The sequence below is a fragment of the Diaphorina citri genome, unplaced genomic scaffold (genome assembly GCF_000475195.1).
Source record: "Diaphorina citri unplaced genomic scaffold, Diaci psyllid genome assembly version 1.1 scaffold142, whole genome shotgun sequence".
NCBI lineage: Eukaryota > Metazoa > Arthropoda > Insecta > Hemiptera > Psyllidae > Diaphorina > Diaphorina citri.
The window spans coordinates 39,192-60,605 of record NW_007377579.1 but is presented as its reverse complement, the minus strand read 5'-3'; the positions used below and the strand labels follow the sequence as shown (position 1 = coordinate 60,605).

At 37.6% G+C, this 21,414-nt stretch overlaps 1 protein-coding gene across 1 annotated transcript in view; it reads left to right on the top strand.

Moving 5' to 3' along the window:
- Positions 1-468: 468 nt before the first annotated feature.
- LOC103504946 (probable cysteine desulfurase) overlaps positions 469-21,414 on the top strand; it is a 37,985-nt gene continuing 17,039 nt past the window's right edge. The window contains exon 1 of the mRNA XM_026820375.1: positions 469-636. Coding sequence (XP_026676176.1) covers positions 469-636 — 168 coding nt within the window. The remainder of the gene's footprint in view (positions 637-21,414) is intronic.

Below are 21,414 nucleotides of genomic sequence, written 5' to 3'. Positions count from 1 at the left end.
TACGAACCCGATCACGCCCACGTATACGTAACAGTATTCTGAAAAGCGATTTGTGCTTTGAATTGGCGACTTACATGATTCATCTTGAAATTGAGACTCATAAAATTCGAACTCAAACTTGAGATTTTAAATTCTGGGTCTGATGATTTGATAAGACCTTCAAATCACATTTTTGGGTCTGAATATCGTCAGTATTGAGATGAATCATGAAAGTGAAGCACATCAGACTTGACACACTATATTTGAAGATGTTGGTGAAAATGTAGGACTGCTGTCAGGTACAGCATGTTGAGAGGGTTGTTGGAATACAATGGAGGTTTTTTGAGATCTCTGCGTAGTTTTCAGTGCAGGTTTATTCTGGAACGAGAGGCTCATGTTAATGATTTGCTTTGTGCCTTTGTTGTTGCTGTTTTGCCTTGTGTCTCTTTCTTGCTGTTTTGTTGTTCACTTGTTTCCTTTGTTTGAAGTATGAGCTTTCTATGTATTACGGATTCAAGTACCGACCTCGCGACCAACAACCAGAAGCGAGACCCGAGAGAAGTTAGACAGTCCGTCCCAGTCATCAGTAGAGCGGTACAGCGACGTGGAGCAGATATGCAAACAAGAGACAGACACAGACAACCCTGTGGAGTGTGGGCAAGTTCAACCGTCAAGTTGCCCAGAGAACATTCATGTTCATAGTGTGCGTGGCTTGCATGACAGCCTGATTATTCGTGGAAAGGTGAACCAACGAGATTGTTTGTTTATTTACTTTTGTTAGTTACTTACTTTTGTACTTTTGTTTGTTGCTTAATTGTTCCTTTGTTTGTTCATTTTTCATTTGTAATATTCTTGTTCGAGGACGAACAATTTTCTTAGGAGGGGATAAACCGACCTTTGTTCAGGGTATTGGGATTTGGGGATTCAAGTACCGACCTTTGTTAAGTGTATTGGAATTTGGGGATTCAAGTACCGACCTTTGTATTGTGTAGGTACTTGAGACTCTTTTTATTCCCATCTTTTACAAATTTGACACTATGTTTACAATTTCGTCTATCTAAAATTCTAAAATCAGTATCGAACTATCTATGTCTATGTAAGATAGAGACGATCTTTTTCCCCCCCGACAGCGATCTAAAAACAGTATTGATGAATTTGTTTTTATCTTTTTTATTACTTTATTGATGGCCATTACTTGTCGCTATCGCATTTCATATTTGTGTTGTCCACATGCCCATGCCCACACGTGTATAATTATGTACAAATCAAAGTTTATTTTTTATCCCAGGACACAATACATTAAATTCCAATTGAAATGTGTTCGTTATTGATTCAGGACACTACTATCACTAATATCAAACATTAGATATGAAATGTGAGCTATAACATAGAGACCATTAGTATTGTGTTGTTGTACAAACAAACCTATTTGATATTCTGATAGCAAGCACCCTGATGCAATTGAAGACTCAATTCAGGTAGTTTGACAGAATAATAAAACCAATATCAAATATGAAAATATATGGAGACGTGTGTTAAATACGAAGGCACGAGAATATGTATATGCATCGAGTTTCAAGTAACAATATGCACGTATGTATTTCACGTACGTTGAGCAGACGTGCAAAACGTGATCCCTTTGATATGCAGAAGTCGCTAAGGTAGGACAGACCAATAACCAATTCATATGCAGAGGATACTAAACTAAGGTAGGATAGGACAAACAAGCTAATCAGAAATTCATACGAGTGATATCTTATGCAGCGTATAAGTACTACTTATTGTTGGTGTCGATCGATATCGCTTGAAAAACGTCCTAATGATAAACTTCTTAATTAAATCGTTTGATCTTACCTACTTTGTAGTCGATTTTAGTCAACTGCACGAACTTTGTATTGTACCTACCTATATAGACTTGTAAAACTAATGCTTACTTATTGCTTCTGTTTTTCTTGATTTCAGGTGAGATTCTGGTTTGATTTCCTCTTGAAAAACAAGAATATGTGTGGTAACTAAGTCTAGATTATCTAGTAGCTCATGGGTAAGGGGTAAGTAAGTACTAAGTAGGTAAGTATGTACATATTTGTGAACAAAATTAAAAGAAATAGAACTAAACGTCAGAGTTCCGGAAATAAGTATGAAAATTGAAAAATAGGTACTTAAATATTATTTCCTCTCCTCAATCTCCAATCTTGCAGATCTGGTTGTCTTGATAAAAACTTAACATTTCCTGATGCATCATGCAATCTGCGATGGTGTTTAGAGTTAAGACTCGGGTGTTTTGTGTTTTATGTTTTCTGGTTTTTTTCTCCCACAAATAGTTGTCAGGTGAGATTCTGGTTTGATTTCCTCTTGAAAAACAAGAATATGTGTGGTAACTAAGTCTAGATTATCTAGTAGCTCATGGGTAAGTAAGTACTAAGTAGGTAAGTATGTACATATTTGTGAACAAAATTAAAAGAAATAGAAATAAATGTCAGAGTTCCGGAAATAAATATGAAAATTGAAAAATAGGTACTTAAATATTATTTCCTCTCCTCAATCTCCAATCTTGCAGATCTGGTTGTCTTGATAAAAACTTAACATTTCCTGATGCATCATGCAATCTGCGATGGTGATTAGAGTTAAGACTCGGGTGTTTTATGTTTTCTGGTTTTTTTCTCCCACAAATACTTATTTCAAATGAGGCATAAATTATGTTGTCTGCAATTTTCATAAGAATCATAAACAAGTCTAATGTACATAACTACATATCGGATGTGAATTGGAAAATCGGCGAAACTTATGTACGGCATAGGCATAGGTACTAGTTAATACTATTTGTACATAACCTTTAATAAGATTGCCAGGGTGTTATCAAAAGGTTCTTCGCTGGCAAAGAGGGTCGCGAGTTCCGCGAGCCCACAAATTTTGACAGCCACTAGAATAGTGAATAGATAGGTGCTGACGTCACGTTAGGTACCACTGAAATAATGGATAGCTTCTGATGCTGACGTCAGAGAATAGTGGAGAGGTGTTGAGGTCTGCTCCTGTTTTGAGGCAGGTTATTTGAGGTCACACGCGTGCCAAGAGGAAATTTATTGAGCTTTCCTCTCTCCCAGGGTTTTATATTTCCAGCTTAAATGCTACATTCGGAAGTTGGTAAATGTAGGTTAACACGAATTGCTGTGAAATTGCTCGCTAATAACTACCTCCTCGTACATTACCTACCCCCTGTCAGTGTGGTAGTTATGAATTTATGAAATGATGTGCCACACGAAGCCAGCTTTTGTAGTTACGTACCTATATGGCTTTTCTAAAGGAAGAGTAGATTATGTAGGTTCGCAGGTAGCTTTATTTATCTAGATATTTACTTTTGAAATGGGTTTATAGTTTTTGATGGGGAGGAGTTCATTTTCCCTTCGCTTCGGTAAGTACACAAGTACTTACCTAATTATAATAATTACCTACCTGGAATTACTATTATAGAAAAAAAGAAAGATATTAATTCTCTGCTTTTAACTACCTACCACTATTTTGCAGCATGGGTATTTGGCAGTTTTCCATCATAAACAGAAGAGCCAGAAAAGTGACAAAAGATAAAAAGGAGGTCAAAATTTCCCCATTGGGTTTTTCGTAAAATTGACACAAGGAAGAAAATCCCCCCGAGGCGAGGGTTTGAAATTTGGCACACGAAATGTTATTAGGCTAAGTGCCTCCACGCGCTTTCTCTCCCTCTCCCTTCTCCCCTCAGACAGCATGAATTCCCTCTATCGATCCCTCGAGGTAGCAAAAATTCCCGCCTCCCTCATCCCTCTCCTATATAAGTGACCTACATAACGCTTCTCTAGTTGTTTTTCCCACCGAAATAATGTATGTGCAATATTTTATCCCTCACCTCTCTTTCTCTTGATTCGCTCCTTGTTCTGTTCTCCTAAATCCCTTCGTTTTATCCCCTTTTCTCTTTCTCCTCCTTAATCCTTCTATCCTGAATCCTTTCTCCTGGTTTCTCGCTCATTTTCTCCTCGGTATCTTTCTCCCCTTAATCCTACTCTTCTTTCTTTCCCTCCCTCTCTCGTGTCCTTTTTCTCTTTATCATTCCAAGGGCCCTATATTTTGTTTATTTTATTTTTTCTATTTTGACCTGTGTAAACAATAACTTATATTGATATATACATTAAATAAAACATTATTCCTCTCTCTGTTCATTATACTTCTGCCCTCATTATTCCTCTATTTCCAACTTCTTTCTCTCCCTTTCCTTTCTTCTTCCTGATAGTTTTTTCTTTATCTTTCTACCTCAGATTGTTTTCCATTGTTTTCTTGGAAAAAGAAGGTTCATAGATTGTTCTGGGTAAACTATGTAAGTTTGTACTTTGATGTCATAATCATAACTTACTGTTTTGTGCATCTATTTACCGTACATACTTATTGTTTAATGCACATAGGTACATATTATGCACCTATCTAGTTGTTTTTCCCACCGAAATAATGTATGTGCAATATTTTATCCCTCACCTCTCTTTCTCTCTATTCTATCCCGTTTAGCTCCTCGTTCTTTTCTCCCTAATCCTTCTCTCCTCTTCGTTTTATCCCCTTTTTCTCTATCTCCTCCTTAATCCTTCTATCCTGAATCCTTTCTCCTGGTTTCTCGCTTGTTTTCTCCTCGGTATCTTTCTCCCTTTTCTCTCCCTCCCTCGTTTCCTATTTCTCTTCAACATTATTCTTTCTCTCTCTAGTCTCTCTGTTCATTATATTTCTGCCCTCATTATTCCTCTATCTCCAACCTCTTTCTCTCCCTTTCTTTTTCCTGTTAGTTTTTCTTTATCTTTCTACCTCTGATTGTTTTCTATTGTTTTCTTGGAAAAAGAAGGTTCATAGTTTGTTCTGGGTAAACTATGTAAGTTTGTACTTTGAAGTCATAATCACAACTTACCTACTGTTTTGTGCATCTATTTACCGTACATACTTATTGTTTTTATGCACATAGGTACATATTATGTAGGTACCTAACATACATACGAGTAGATAGGTACGTATGTGCGGAGATATACTTGGGGGTTTATTTGTGTTTGTGTTGTTCAAAGTTCCTTTTCTGTTCATCCTTTTGTTGGAGTTCTGGATTTACTTAATAAGGGTTTCCCTTCTCCATCCCATCTCTTCTTACTCCTTCTATCTTTCATATCTCTTGCGGAGATATACTTGGGGGTTTATTTGTGTTTGTGTTGTTCAAAGTTCCTTTTCTGTTCGTCCTTTTGTTGGAGTTCTGGATTTACTTCATAAGGGTTTCCCTTCTCCATCCCATCTCTTCTTACTCCTTCTATCTTTCATATCTCTTTCCCTCCCTCTCCCTCCCACCAATGGCATTACACATGCACAGATTGGTCACGTGATATAGTACTTTATTAATTAATTTTTCAATTTATGGCATGAGCAGTATGATTCATGTCACTTACATTCGGGCTGTTCTTGTCTTGTCTTTTCTCATTTTTGATCATAGAGCCTATCACCCCGAGCTAGTTAGCTTGTACCTAAATATCTAAGGCCGGGGTCTACAGAGATAACATGTGACTGTAGCACGCTGTGAAATTGTACACTCGAGGGTAAATAATAAAGATTCGGGGTCTACAGAGATAACATGTGACTGTAGCACGCTGTGAAATTGTACACTCGAGGGTAAATAATAAAGATCATAGATCATAGTTTAATAGCTTTATGGAATATTCTAGCCATAAGTATTCCATATTGGTACTTCGCATTTCCTTAGACGTCGGCACTTGTTCTATTGTTGTGATACTTGAGTATCTATGCGAATAGCACTGACTATGGCATCACCATATCCTTATCAGTAAGTCTATAAAGTTATCTGTAGGTCTATAAAGATAGCGAGCAGCGAGATAATTAGACTCAACAGAGGACAAAATTTAACGCAGTCACGGGAGAAAAAGCTTAACCTTGTCATACGCCTCATCTCGAAGGTCATTTATCAATTAATCAGTGGTTATCTTTCGAAAGCCCGAGACAAACTTGAAATTGAACAAAGGTCAGTGTTGTGTACACGTCAGAAAGATTTCGTGATTGAAGTTTTCTATTTTCGAACAAAGAAAACTACAAGGTCAAACGCTTTATTGATGTCCAGATTTGTCTTGAAAAGCTTTTTCAATTATCAAAAGACAAAAGGTTTTCACTTTTCCAGACATAATATGTGAATCAGGCTCGGATTTCACAGTCACTTTTGTCCAGTAGTGTTCTCATGACGAGGCTAAAACCTAAAAGTGGGCGGTACTAAAGCATCGGTATTGGGTTAAGGGTTGAAATACATGAGGTGTTCGTGTTTGTGTTAAGTGGAGACCTCGCCCTGACCTAGTTAAGTAATGGGGGTGAACTTTTGTTCTCGCAACATCACCCTGCTGAAAAAAACGATTAGCACAACGGAAATAACGATTAGGTAGTGAAATGTTTCGTTTGCCGGAGAATGAAACGAGCTCAAATTCCGGGAATTCCCGGAACTTTGGCATTTTCGACTTCGTCCAACCTGAGCTGTTGTAAAACAACTGTAGTAACTGAGCCCTTGTGGAAATGGAGAGTACACTCGAATTCTGGGAAAGCTGTCAGGGATAGTTATACAGCTGAGCTGCGTTCCTAAAAGTTCTCAAGAGTTTTCCACATTTTGCAAAATTTTGACGTTACAAGTATTGTATTATTGTAGGGGGTTTACAAGGTTTTTATTTGAAAAATCTTTAATGCGAAATGCTTTGTTGTAGGAACCATATTGAGTCCTTTTTTTTATGAGCCATGTTGAGTCGAAAGATGTGAACAGTCACAAGGACAAACTCTGCCGATACCAAGAGTTCTTCACTGATTCTAGTTCCTGGTATTGCAATGTTATCAATATCAAATACAAAGGCATAACTTGGTCGCGCGTCTCATCGAAGATAAAGTGATAAACCTCTAAGTATAAAAAGAGTGCAATACCTAATATTACTCATTTGTTCCAAGAAGTCGCGTGCCTTCAACTATGCCAAGGCCAAGGACTAGATAAAAAACTTTTAAAAGCTCCATTGCACAAAAAAAAGTTCCCTATCATAACTCTTTAGGAAAGCACGAATTTTCCATTCAAGGAAGTGACTTATAAACTTTCGCGCGTCTCATCGAAGATAAAGTGATAAACCTCTAAGTATAAAAAGTAAGTATAACCTCTAAGTATAAAGTATAACCTCTAAGTATAAAAAGAGTGCAATACCTAATATTACTCATTTGTTCCAAGAAGTCGCGTGCCTTCAACTATGTCAAGGCCAGGGACTAGATAAAAAAAAACTTTTAAAAGCTCCATTGCACAAAAAAAGTTCCCTATCATAACTCTTTCGGAAAGCACGAATTTTCCATTCAAGGAAGTGACTTATAAACTGTTTCCCATTCCTTTCATTTATGTTTAACCTTATAGCATCCCCGATTTCCTTCTTAACTAACGAAGAAAGCAAATGCCTTGAGTGAAGGATTGTGGAAAGCTGTTTGCCTTGAGTGAATGTTTGAAGAAAGGTGTTTGCTTTGAGTGGATGTTTGAAGAATGTTGTTTGCTTTTGAGTGAGTGTTTGAGCAAAGTTGCTTGCTTTGAGTGAATATTTGAAGAAAGTTGCTTGTTTCCGTTAATGTTTGAGGAAAGCTGCTTGTCTTAACTAACGAAGAAAGCAAATGCCTTGAGTGAAGGATTGTGGAAAGCTGTTTGCCTTGAGTGAATGTTTGAAGAAAGGTGTTTGCCTTGAGTGGATGTTTGAAGAATATTCCCTATCATAACTCTTTCGGAAAGCACGAATTTTCCATTCAAGGAAGTGACTTATAAACTGTTTCCCATTCCTTTCATTTATGTTTTAACCTTATAGCATCCCCGATTTCCTTCTTAACTAACGAAGAAAGCAAATGCCTTGAGTGAAGGATTGTGGAAAGCTGTTTGCCTTGAGTGAATGTTTGAAGAAAGGTGTTTGCTTTGAGTACATAGTCGTACCTATGTGATTTCGCGATTATGTTCGCGGATTTGGCGATTATGTTCGCGGATTTGCCGATTATGTTCGCGGATATATTTTGTTTATCTGTTTTTAATAATAGGTATTTACCTATCACCTATCGTACCTATGTACATATCGTACCTATGTGATTTTGCGATTATGTTCGCGGATTTGGCGATTATGTTCGCGGATTTGGCGATTATGTTCGCGGATTTCGCGATTATGTTCGCGGACGGTCGCGGATTTTGCGATTATGTTCGCGGATTTGCCGATTATGTTCGCGGATTTCGCGATTATGTTCGCGGATTTCGCGATTTTGTTCGCGGAAGAGTGCGCATGAAATGGACACAAGATATTAACCTTTTTATCATGCGCACCTTCTATCAAGTAACACAGCTCGAGACAAACATGACAACGTATAGGGAAAAAATACATCGGGCTACGACCAGCAGCCTCCTCACATTAATCTCACCCAACATGAGTGCTGGGGCCGAGAAAAGCCAACAGCACGCGATTATCCAGATGGTCATCTATCTGGATACCAAAAGTATACATAGTAAATATCTATATTGCTTACCTATGGTTTTCGGCATTTACATATATTCAATTATTGTTGTGACTAACTGACAGAAAAAGCGAGTTTTATTTTAGGATCCCATCCGGTATGATGTATGATAATGCGAATTCATCATTCTGGAATATGCGATTCATTTCATTACACTCAGACGTAAACAATAATATCCAAACTCGTGCAATCCCGACGCTATATTATGAAATTATTATCATGTATCATGTATATGTTTTAATAATAGTGACTCTAATTATTATAATACTAATAATATCAATCAAGTCCGTATCCAGGATTTTATTGAGGGAGAGGGAGCAAGAGTCCAGACAGTGACCTACCGGGGGTGGATGTTGAAAAATTTCGGAGTCCGCACCATAGTAAAGCCTGAAGGGTAGGGGGCCTGAATACGGCCGTGCTATCAATAACTCTATTATCCTAGTAAAGTACTAAAGTAGTAGATGTCCGTACCTTCAGGTAGCTATAGTCCCGAGGCATGGCCAAACTTGTGGAAAAGGCATGGCCGAACTTGAGGCATGGCCAAACTTGTGGAAAAGGCATGGCCGAACTTGAGGCATGGCCAAACTTGTGGAAAAGGCATGGCCGAACTTGAGGCATGGCCAAACTTGTGGAAAAGGCATGGCCGAACTTGAGGCATGGCCAAACTTGTGGAAAAGGCATGGCCGAACTTGAGGCATGGCCAAACTTGTGGAAAAGGCATGGCCGCACTTGTATTTATCAAACTAAAAACATAAACGAAACTCAATATTAGGCGAGCGAGGAAAAGTTTTCTCTCCCGCAGTCTCTGCACTCTGTGTATTTCTTATGGATATTTTAGCGATCAAAAATTGATCATATCTCAGGATCGGTTTAGATTTTCGCAAAATCCTTTCTTATTGCACACCTAGACCATAAAAGGAATATGCCTACCGAATTTCAGCTTTCTAGGTGTTGTGGTTCTCGAGATAGAGCGATCAGTGTGTGAAATGTGAATGAGTGAATGGATCTTGTTCTTATAATATAAGATTGTTGTGACTAACTGACAGAAAAAGCGAGTTTTATTTTAGGATCCCATCCGGTATGATGGTGGTAAAGTGTATGATAATGCGAATTCATCATTCTGGAATATGCGATGCATTTCATTACACTCAGACGTAAACAATAATGATATCCAAACTCGTGCAATCCCGACGTTTTATTATGAAATTATTATCATGTATCATGAGTGTTGTGTACACGTCAGAAAGATTTCGTGATTGAAGTTTTCTATTTTCGAACAAAGAAAACTACAAGGTCAAACGCTTTATTGATGTCCAGATTTGTCTTGAAAAGCTTTTTCAATTATCAAAAGACAAAAGGTTTTCACTTTTCCAGACATAATATGTGAATCAGGCTCGGATTTCACAGTCACTTTTGTCCAGTAGTGTTCTCATGACGAGGCTAAAACCTAAAAGTGGGCGGTACTAAAGCATCGGTATTGGGTTAAGGGTTGAAATAGGTTGAAATACATGAGGTGTTCGTGTTTGTGTTAAGTGGAGACCTCGCCCTGACCTAGTTAAGTAATGGGGGTGAACTTTTGTTCTCGCAACATCACCCTGCTGAAAAAACGATTAGCACAACGGAAATAACGATTAGTGAAATGTTTCGCCGGAGAATGAAACGGGCTCAAATTCCGGGAATTCCCGGAACTTTGGCATTTTCGACTTCGTCCAAGCTGAGCTGTAGAGCTTTTTCCCAATAGAGTTGTACGGGGTACCTACCTAGGAATTCGCAGGAGTATCAAGGTACCTACTGTTGTAAAACAACTCTAGTAACTGAGCCCTTGTGGAAATGGAGTACACTCGAATTCTGGGATAGTTATACAGCTGAGCTGCGTTCCTAAAAGTTCTCAAGAGTTTTCCACATTTTGCAAAATTTTGACGTCACAAGTATTGTATTATTGTAGGGGGTTTACAAGGGTTTTCTTTGAAAAATCTTTATTTCTTTTGTGAAATTCGAAATGCTTTGTTATAGGAACCATATTGAGTCCATTTTTTTTATATATGAGCCATGTTGAGTCGAAAGATGTAAACAGTCATAAGGACAAACGCTGCCGATACCACGAGTTCTTCACTGATTCTAGTTCCTGGTATTGCAATTTGCAATGTTATCAAATACAAAGGCATAACTTAATTGGTCACGCGTCTCGAAGGTTTATCACCTCTAAGTATAAAAAGAGTGCAATACCTAACATTACTCATTTGTTCCAAGAAGTCGCGTGCCTTCAACTATGCCAAGGCCAAGGACTAGATAAAAAACTTTTAAAAGCTCCATTGCACAAAAAAAGTTCCCTATCATAACTCTTTCGGAAAGCACGAATTTTCCATTCAAGGAAGTGACTTATAAACTTACTGTTTCCCATTCCTTTCATTTATGTTTAACCTTATAGCATCCCCGATTTCCTTCTTAACTAACGAAGAAAGCAAATGCCTTGAGTGAAGGATTGTGGAAAGCTGTTTGCCTTGAGTGAATGTTTGAAGAAAGGTGTTTGCTTTGAGTGGATGTTTGAAGAATGTTGTTTGCTTTTGAGTGAGTGTTTGAGCAAAGTTGCTTGCTTTGAGTGAATATTTGAAGAAAGTTGCTTGTTTCCGTTAATGTTTGAGGAAAGCTGCTTGCTTCTTGAGTAAATGTTGAAGAAGTTGTTTGCTTTGAGTGAATACTTTACTTCACTGCTTACTTGAGTACTTGACTGGTACCCAATAATACAAATAAATGTCTAGTACAACGAGACAAGAGTTAGTATCTACAATAGGTCCGGATGTAAACTCGGAAAAGGAAAACGATTTAACCCAGGTTGCGATATTGAGTTGATCAGGCTCAAAGCACAAAGTGGGAGAAACCAAATAAGTAGGCAATAAAGGGAGCTAAGGGCGAGAGCTATGCAAAATAAATACAATTTAAATCCAACGTAAGCACATAATAACGGTAGGTTATCGTTGTAAATTTGAGGATATCGCTGAATACAGGAGAACGACGTGAGTAGAGACTTTGTGTCGAGAGCGTCCCCTCGACAACAAATCTCAAAAATTCCATGTCGTTAGAAGTCGTTCGATTGACCAGTGTGAGAAAATGTCGAGTTAAGTTGCAAATGGTCCTCGACTTGAATAACAGTCCGCGTAATTACACCTGGAAGGAAAGAAAATAAAACTCACACAGTAAAATGCTCACAATAAAACGGTATCAAAGAAAGCAAGATACAAATACCTCAAACGCGTAACCCACCAAATCTGCGATTAATAAGCGTTTGAAATTTGGATAACGGGGCAACACTGCACAAAAATCAATGGTGTACATAATGTAGATAATACAATAGCCATAACAATCAGCTCTACGGGATCACCGCAAACAAATACTTACTCAGCAATACAATACCTTACAATAATACCAAAGTGTCTAGCTGAGTTATGATGAGCTAAGGAGAAAATCAATAGTAATCAAAATCAGGTGATGGGAAGCAACCCGACAATTTATGAGAAAGCATAGTAAAATAAGCGCTTTCAGACTACTAAATAAAATTTTATGGTACCCAGAATAAGAATGAAGAGTGTCAAGTAATAATCCCCAAAATAAATAAACACTAAACAAGGAGGTACCATATGAAGAGACTAAAATAAAATGATCATCTCTAACGTAGGTGTCCCAAAATAACGAGACTGTAGTAATAAATATGAGGGAACTACCCTAAGGTTACATTGAGTTTAATATTGAAAAGAGAAAAAGAACCTATACTCTACCGACATGATCACATTATGTTAGGGAAGTCCTCGCCGTCAGGTTGTTCATGTGTAAACCATGGCTGTTTCAACGTTATTTTTTTTGTGACCTTTTAGCGACATTTTAGGGGATTTAGGTACCGTTTTGGATGTTTTTGAGTGCGCCAATGTACTTTTTGGGTACTTTTACATCGGAATAGGACTCTATCTTGAAAAAAATTGTCATTTGGTTGAGCCCCTATAATTTTCGCGGGCAGCCATTTTTTCGTGATGACGTCAGTTCATGTGTCAGTTTGTGATGACGTCAGTTCATGTGTAAACCATGGCTGTTTCAACGTTATTTTTTTTTTGCGACATTTTAGGGGATTTAGGGACCGTTTTGGATGTTTTTGATTGCGCCAATGCACTTTTTGGGTACTTTTACATCGGAATAGGACTCTATCTCGAAAAAAATTGTCATTTGGTTGTGCCCCATTTTACAAAATATTATGTTCTATCTGTGATCTCTGGCCGAAAATACTGAGATTTTAAATACTCCTTTGACTTTCCCTGTGGTAGTGTTTCTAGTAACTTTACGTCGAATTTCGTCTATAATATCGTATTATTTTCATTTTCATCGCGTCATTTTTGTTTACTGGACGGAGAGATTACAATATTTCTACTCACAAGTCATTCAATCGCCAATCCAAGATCCAAGGCCTCAACATTTTGCTTATCAAATGACTATGCATGTGGATTTTTTTTTTTTAATACAAAGAAAATGCAATCTAGGTGTTATTTTTCCCCAATGATTTCTATTGAAATTTAAAACCTGTGGACTCATTGCGCTATGATATGGAGTGGTTCTCAACATGTTTCGCCTCTCGGCACCCCTAGAGGTTAGCCCATGGTCATAGTGGCCTCGGTGGTACTGCAGTAATCCGCAGCACAGCAGCACCTGGGCTGAGAACCACTGGCCTGTGAGAATTCCTGGAATTTGGTCACAGGTCATACTATTGGTTTTTATGCTAGTTGCTAGTTGCTAGTTCGTAGGAGGAATGGTTTGGTTCCAATATGATTGTCAAGTTAGTTGATGTTGATTTCAATGTTGTTGATATTGATAGTTGTTGATAAGTTAGTTGATGTGGAAATGAGTTGCACAGCGCGTGTGAAGGAAGTATTGGAGGATGTCAATTAATCTAGGTACTCGAGTAATGTGAAATGTGATACGACATAATATTGGGAGAGTAAGCACAGTAGACTCATTGACTCAGGTGCAGGCTATTGGAAACAAATGGCAATGTTCTAATCTAAAGCAGTTGGCTTTACACACCACTTGGTGACAAACGACCAGCAGCCTCCTCACATTAATCTCACCCAACATGAGTGCTGGGGCCGAGAAAAGCCAACAGCACGCGATTATCCAGATGGTCACCCATCCAGATACCAACCACGTGCAACGTTGCTTAATTTCATTGAAGACACACCATCAATGGTTAGTACTATTACTAGGTTACTAATTTACTTCTTCTCATACATACCCTAGTGTTGAAAACATCCCTATAGAATACACTATACAGCTATCCCTATCACACCTGTAGCAAAAATTCTAGCACCTTACACCTATCAATCACACACTAGTTATTTTAACATGCGTGCATGAATGTTACTTAAGTACCTTCTTCTGTACTCGCCCATTATTGTCATTATGTATTGTTTCTGCATAAATGAAAAATTAATAATGTTTACTCTAGCAATTATAGGCACTGTAGAGTGATTTAAATTATGCGTGTGGTGTATTATGTCTGCATCGGAGAACAAAGACTTGAGTTTAGAGTTTAGACGTAAAACTAGACTTTGGTGGTCTAATTCTAATTGTTTTCATTAGCCGGAATACCGAATACATCCCAGTTGTAGACCTTCAGATCTTAGCTCACTGTATTTATAAGGGTATTATGTAGTTATGCCGTCGAATGCACCAGGGCAAGGATAGGTATATCCTGTCAAAACAAATGGCAATGTTTTAATCTAAAGAAGTTGGCTTTACACACCACACTTGGTGACAAACGACCAGCCTCCTCAACTCCTCACATTAATCTCACCCAACATGAGTGCTGGGGCCGAGAATCGAGAAAAGCCAACAGCACGCGATTGCCCAGATGGTCATCTATCTGGATACCAAAAGTATACATAGTAAATATCTATATTGCTTACCTATGGTTTTCGGCATTTATTCATTTACTAGCTGAATTCCGTCGCTTCGCTCCGGAATCCCGCTAGTTCATCCCGAAGCATGGCCAATTCGAATCTCATTGTCTTTTTAAAATTTATATTTTAATTTGTGAAGATTCTTTTATAAATAATTATTCCGATAATTATTTGCATTTATTGAGAGATGGAGAAGAGGAACCTAAATCAAGAAAACAGTTGAAGTTACGATGTTACCTGTTCTAGAACAGATTTACTAGTATATATATGACTATGTACAACCAAATATATGTAGATATGTGTAATGTGAAACCAAACCTAAACCTTCCATCTTATACTCCGGAATTGCCAACTCTTTTTTCAGCCCATTTCCATTTGGTTCTGTATATTCCTCTTTTGTCTTCTAGTTCTAGTTCCTTGTTTAGATTTATGTGTCAGTAGCTCAGCATTACCTTGAATAGTTTGAACTTGTGTTCACGTTTCCCTAAGTGGTCATTTGATGTTATGAAAGATGAAGGAACAACTGTTATGTCTAGTAAACTTGTCTGTATCAGTATCAGTGAATACCGTTGTATATGAGTAACACATGTAGGTTTTACCGTTTTGTTTGGATCAGTGGTCATTTGATGTTATGAAAGATGAAGGAACAACTGTTATGTCTAGTAAACTTGTCTGTATCAGTATCAGTGAATACCGTTGTATGAATAACACATGTAGGTTTTACCGTTTTGTTTGGATTATTGCCTATCTATCGAATTAGGATCATTAATGCACGCACTCTGTGGATTAAAACCATTAATGCACTCAGCCAGCGCGCTTGCAGCGTGTCGATGAGGCGGTTTGAAAATCGTACCTAATCTTGACTTCCGGACGCTAAAAAAAATTGAAAGCCTGAACATCTGGACTGAGTTCGTGAAAGGAACTTGGGAACTTTACCAATAGGTATGCACTTTACATTTGGTAACATTTTGACGGCACAGCATCTGGATTTACGTGGAATATATACTTTTCTTCTGGACTATTTTGTCCTATCTTTGGGATCATTGGGATGTGTAAAATGTAGACTGTGATTTTTTTACGGAACGCGGTGCAGGCCAGATCCGATATGGTCGATTCTTGTCCTCCATAATTCCGCTTCCAATATAGGAGCAGCCTTACACCTTACTCCATTTATGTATTATGTGAACATAGATACCTATTGTGCTGACCACAAAAAGTTACCATTAGCACTCGACACAGAATGAATGTTATGGAAATGGCACTCTTCCAACTATATTTCGATCCGACGAACTATCCATATCTTGGGAGTTAATGAAGGAAATAATATTTCATGTTTTCTTGCTGAATGTTTGATTGTTTATCATGTGTCAGTGTTGTGGTACTTCTGATGTGTTGGCTGGAGTGTCCCTCTTCTTCCGTACATTTCTCGATGATTCCATTGATACTCTTTCAATAAATTCAAATTTAATGTTAATAATAATCCATTATTGTGAAAAAGCATTATGTGTCAATGCATACTACCTAATATTATTATTGCATGTTATCAGAAAGACCTAGTGTTGCTCCGTTCCACGACCCACCCAGGAGGTGAAGCTAGGTCTCGTTTTTTTTTTATTTCTGCTGATCCCTGCAGTTCCTTATTGATTGTGGCGGTATTCATTTCATTATACAGAATGACCTGTTGGTCATTGATGTCAGACGCATTGAACTTTTCCCGTGAACTCCCTGTAGTAAATTGATTTAATGTGGTGTGGACTTTGCCATACTCTACTATTTAATGTTATTTTTACGCGTATAGTATTTTATGTGATTGTTATACATATGTAATTAATTACCTTTGATGTTTTTTGTTATTACGAGTTACGAGTGACCTGTGTGGGGTTTTTCCGTAGTAGCTCGGCCTTTGCGTTAGTTGCCTATTGTTATACCGAGGTACTTTATGATTTTGTTATCCTCAACTAGCTGCTCTTGATGAGGAGTAGGTAAATAGCTTAGCGCTGAATGGAGCTTAAAACAGTTAAAACTCCAATCACTATAAACTTATAAATCTTCGCAGTTATACAGTGACTCAGTGAGTAATGTTAAACAAACCCCTATAAAAAAGAACATGAAGGAAAAAAAAAATTCTTCTGCAATTCTGCTAGATTTTTTTAACTTCCTTGGTACTTTAGAGCAGAAATATGATTTCCGACCAAGTTCTGGTTGCTTAAATTTCCTAACGACCTGGTTAGAAAATTCGGACAAAGTATTCTTCTTGGTTTGGTTTCCTGATGTAAGACTTGGTTCTTCAGTTTAGAGTCTGAAAATTCGGACAAAGTATTCTTCTTGGTTTGGTTTCCTGAAGTAAGACTTGGTTCTTCAGTTTAGAGTCTGTGTGTTGTGGTTTTAGAATGTCAAGGTCATATCTTCGGACGTGCAAGATTGATACCAACTCACAGCCTAGTCTAGTTGTGTCTATGTTTATCCGTCAGTTCTTACCTGAACTGATAGCTGGGTCTGTTTGTTAGTGTTTGTTCGATATCTATGTCTTTGGTCTTACCTACCTATGTACTCATTACCTACCCTACCCACCTAAGTATCTCTTATCTTTGGTTTCCTTCTCTTGTATTTCTGGAGATGCCTACCTTCATGTGCCTCAAAATTGTCAAGTCCTTGTTTGAGTTCCTAGTTTGTTTATATTCTTCAGTCAGTCTTTTTACCTTATTTTTTATGAATTAAGTATGGCTGTCTAAAATGACAATATCCTGCCATTCTTTGGTCTATCATATAGTTCCTAGTTTACCTATACTCTTCCGTCATTACCTCAGTAGTTCTGTTTTTCTATGCTAGCTAAATCTTTGTTCTCAATCTTTTATTGTTCTTTATGTACAACGATGCCTACCTTCATGTGCCTCAAAATTGTCAAGTCCTTGTTTGAGTTCCTAGTTTGTTTATATTCTTCAGTCAGTCTTTTTACCTTAATAATGAATTAAGTGTGGCTGTCTAAAATGGCAATATCCTGCCATTCTTTGGTCTATCATATAGTTCCTAGTTTACCTATACTCTTCCGTCATTACCTCAATAGTTCTGTTTTTTCTATGTCAGCTAAATCTTTGCTCTCAATCTTTTATTGTTTTTTTATTAAGTATCATATGTATTTCTAGATAAACGATGCATTGTAACTATGTACAACCAAATGCATGTAGATATGTTTAACGTGAAACCAAACCTAAACCTTCCATCTTATACTCCGGAATCGCCAACTCTTTTTTCAGCCCATTTCCATTTGGTTCTTTATATTCCTCTTTTGTCTTCCCAATATCCTGCCATTCTTTGGTCTATCATATAGTTCCTAGTTTACCTATACTCTTCCGTCATTACCTCAGTAGTTCTGTTTTTCTATGTCAGCTAAATCTTTGCTCTCAATCTTTTATTGTTCTTTATTAAGTATCATATGTATTTCTAGATAAACGATGCATTGTAACTATGTACAACCAAATACATGTAGATATGTGTAACGTGAAACCAAACCTAAACCTTCCATCTTATACTCCGGAATTGCCAACTCTTTTTTTCAGCCCATTTCCATTTGGTTCTTTATATTCCTCTTTTGACCAATGCACTTTTTGGGTACTTTTTCATCGGAATAGGACTCTATCTCGAAAAAAATTGTCATTTTGTTGAGCCCCTATAATTTTCGCGGGCAGCCATTTTTTTTGTGATGACGTCAGTTCATGTGTCAGTTCGTGATGACGTCAGTTCATGTGTAAACCATGGCTGTTTCAACGTTATTTTTTTTGCGACATTTTAGGGGATTTAGGGACCGTTTTGGATGTTTTTGAGTGCGCCAATGCACTTTTTGGGTACTTTTTCATCGGAATAGGACTCTATCTCGAAAAAAATTGTCATTTGGTTGAGCCCCTATAATTTTCGCGGGCACGCATTTTTTTGTGATGACGTCAGTTCATGTGTCAGTTCGTGATGACGTCAGTTCATGTGTAAACCATGGCTGTTTCAACGTTATTTTTTTTGCGACATTTTAGGGGATTTAGGGACCGTTTTGGATGTTTTTGAGTGCGCCAATGCACTTTTTGGGTACTTTTACATCGGAATAGGACTCTATCTCGAAAAAAATTGTCATTTGGTTGAGCCCCTATAATTTTCGCGGGCAGCCATTTTTTCGTGATGACGTCAGTTCATGTGTCAGTTTGTGATGACGTCAGTTCATGTGTAAACCATGGCTGTTTCAACGTTATTTTTTTTTTGCGACATTTTAGGGGATTTAGGGACCGTTTTGGATGTTTTTGATTGCGCCAATGCACTTTTTGGGTACTTTTACATCGGAATAGGACTCTATCTCGAAAAAAATTGTCATTTGGTTGTGCCCCATTTTACAAAATATTATGTTCTATCTGTGATCTCTGGCCGAAAATACTGAGATTTTAAATACTCCTTTGACTTTCCCTGTGGTAGTGTTTCTAGTAACTTTACGTCGAATTTCGTCTATAATATCGTATTATTTTCATTTTCATCGCGTCATTTTTGTTTACTGGACGGAGAGATTACAATATTTCTACTCACAAGTCATTCAATCGCCTATCCAAGGCCTCAACATTTTGTTTATCAAATGACTATGCATGTGGATTTTTTTTTTTTAATACAAAGAAAATGCAATCTAGGTGTTATTTTTCCCCAATGATTTCTATTGAAATTTAAAACCTGTGGACTCATTGCGCTATGATATGGAGTGGTTCTCAACATGTTTCGCCTCTCGGCACCCCTAGAGGTTAGCCCATGGTCATAGTGGCCTCGGTGGTACTGCAGTAATCCGCAGCACAGCAGCACCTGGGCTGAGAACCACTGACCTGTGAGAATTCCTGGAATTTGGTCACAGGTCATACTATTGGTTTTCATGCTAGTTCGTAGGAGGAATGGTTTGGTTCCAATATGATTATTAAGTTAGTTGATGTTGATTTCAATATTGTTGATATTGATAGTTGTTGATAAGTTAGTTGATGTAGATTTCAATATTGTTGATATTGATAGTTGTTGATAAGTTAGTTGATGTGGAAATGAGTTGCACAGCGCGTGTGAAGGAAGTATTGGATGATGTCAATCAATCTAGGTACTCAAGTAATGTGAAATGTGATACGACATAATATTGGGAGAGTAAGCACAGTAGTAGACTCATTGACTCAGGTGCAGGCTATTGGTGCTATAGGAGCTGACGTCAAGTTGTTTTTCATCGGGCAGTCGTTTTGGGGACATCACATCACAGGAGATCAGTGTAAAATATGTTTACCTCTCTGTTATATTTATGTGAGGTATTATTCATTCACATTTTCATGAATAAAGGTTTTATTTATGAATCACATTTGACCTGTCGTCGCTTACCAAACAACAGGGGATATTGACCATTTCTTACGAAAAGAGATTTTCCCATGTTCAAACTGAAAACAGTTTGACGAAATTCCTTGGAAATTGGGCTACAATTTTATTTTTTGTAGGTTTGCTATCTATGTAAAATTTAAAAGAAAAAATCCGGTGAATTTCAGGAAAACCATCAGCACGACTTTTTGCTGAAAGTGGTTGTTGGGCCATGTTGTTTCTTCACCGGAAATTCTTTTGACACTGTTAGTACTTGGTCAGTAATGGACTTTGTAAGCACTGATAACTCCTAATGCCCCATCTAAATCTTATCCTCACATATGTTTCCTTTTAAACAAGCCCGGAGTTCCTTCCGTCATAATGAATATTGTTTGAGACGTAAGGACAAATATGATTGGTTTGCATAAACAAGACTCAATGTACACAAAGTGCACTTACCAGACAGGGTGAACAAAAAGTTAACCTACTGAACTTGAAGGGGTAGTTTGTAGGCTTGAAATGAGGAGTTTCCTGTATGTCCTCACAATTTGAATTACAGGGGTTCTAATCTAATTTATTTCTAAAAAATGGAACTATCTTGACTTTTTCCACAAAAGTCGTCATTGTCAAAATTTATTTGTAGGCCTTTTTTGTGTGCTCTTTTTCAAGGTATGCTTAGACAAATTCTGCTCTTTCAGGAATAGCCTCATAATTGACCAAGGGTCAAATCCAGAATGCCTTGTAGTTGAGCTACAAGATCTCAAATTGAGATCTTTCGCGGACTCCTCTTCCTAAGGTTCGATTCCCGCCCGGGGCGGATTTTATCCTGATGGGATAATGTTCGTTCTCGGAACGGCTGGCTTTCTCCTATCCTGTTTTCTTTTTCTCTTCGATTTCGGGACGATAAGACCTTAGCAATTACAGTTCCCTCTATCAAACCTCTTTGAAAAAGTACCTACATATACATAGTAAATACCTATATTGCTTACATATGGTTTTCGGCATTTATTCGTTTCCTTAGAGTGTAAATAAATAAAATTCATTTATTGTTGTGACTAACTGACAGAAAAAGCGAGTTTTATTTTAGGTTTTTAGGATCCCATCCGGTATGATGGTGGTAAAGTGTATGATAATTGATAATGCGAATTCATCATTCTGGAATATGCGATGCATTTCATTACACTCAGACGTAAACAATAATAATATCCAAACTCGTGCAATCCCGACGCTATATTATGAAATTATTATCATGTATCAAGTATCATGTATGTTTTAATAATAGTGGCTCTAATTATTATAATACTAACAATATCAATCAAGTCCGTATCCAGGATTTCATTGAGGGAGAGGGAGCAAGAGTCCAGACAGTGACCTACCGAGGGTTGATGTTGAAAAATTTCGGAGTCCACCCCATAGTAAAGCCTGAAGGTAGGGGGCCTAAATACGGCCGTGCTATCAATAACTCTATTATTCTATATTAAAAAGTTAGAACTTTTAAGGGTATACACAACACTTGGTAAAACAAATTAAAATCAATAGGGGAAATGAACTTGAAGGGGTAGTTTGTAGGCTTGAAATGAGGAGTTTCCTGTATGAATGGGTG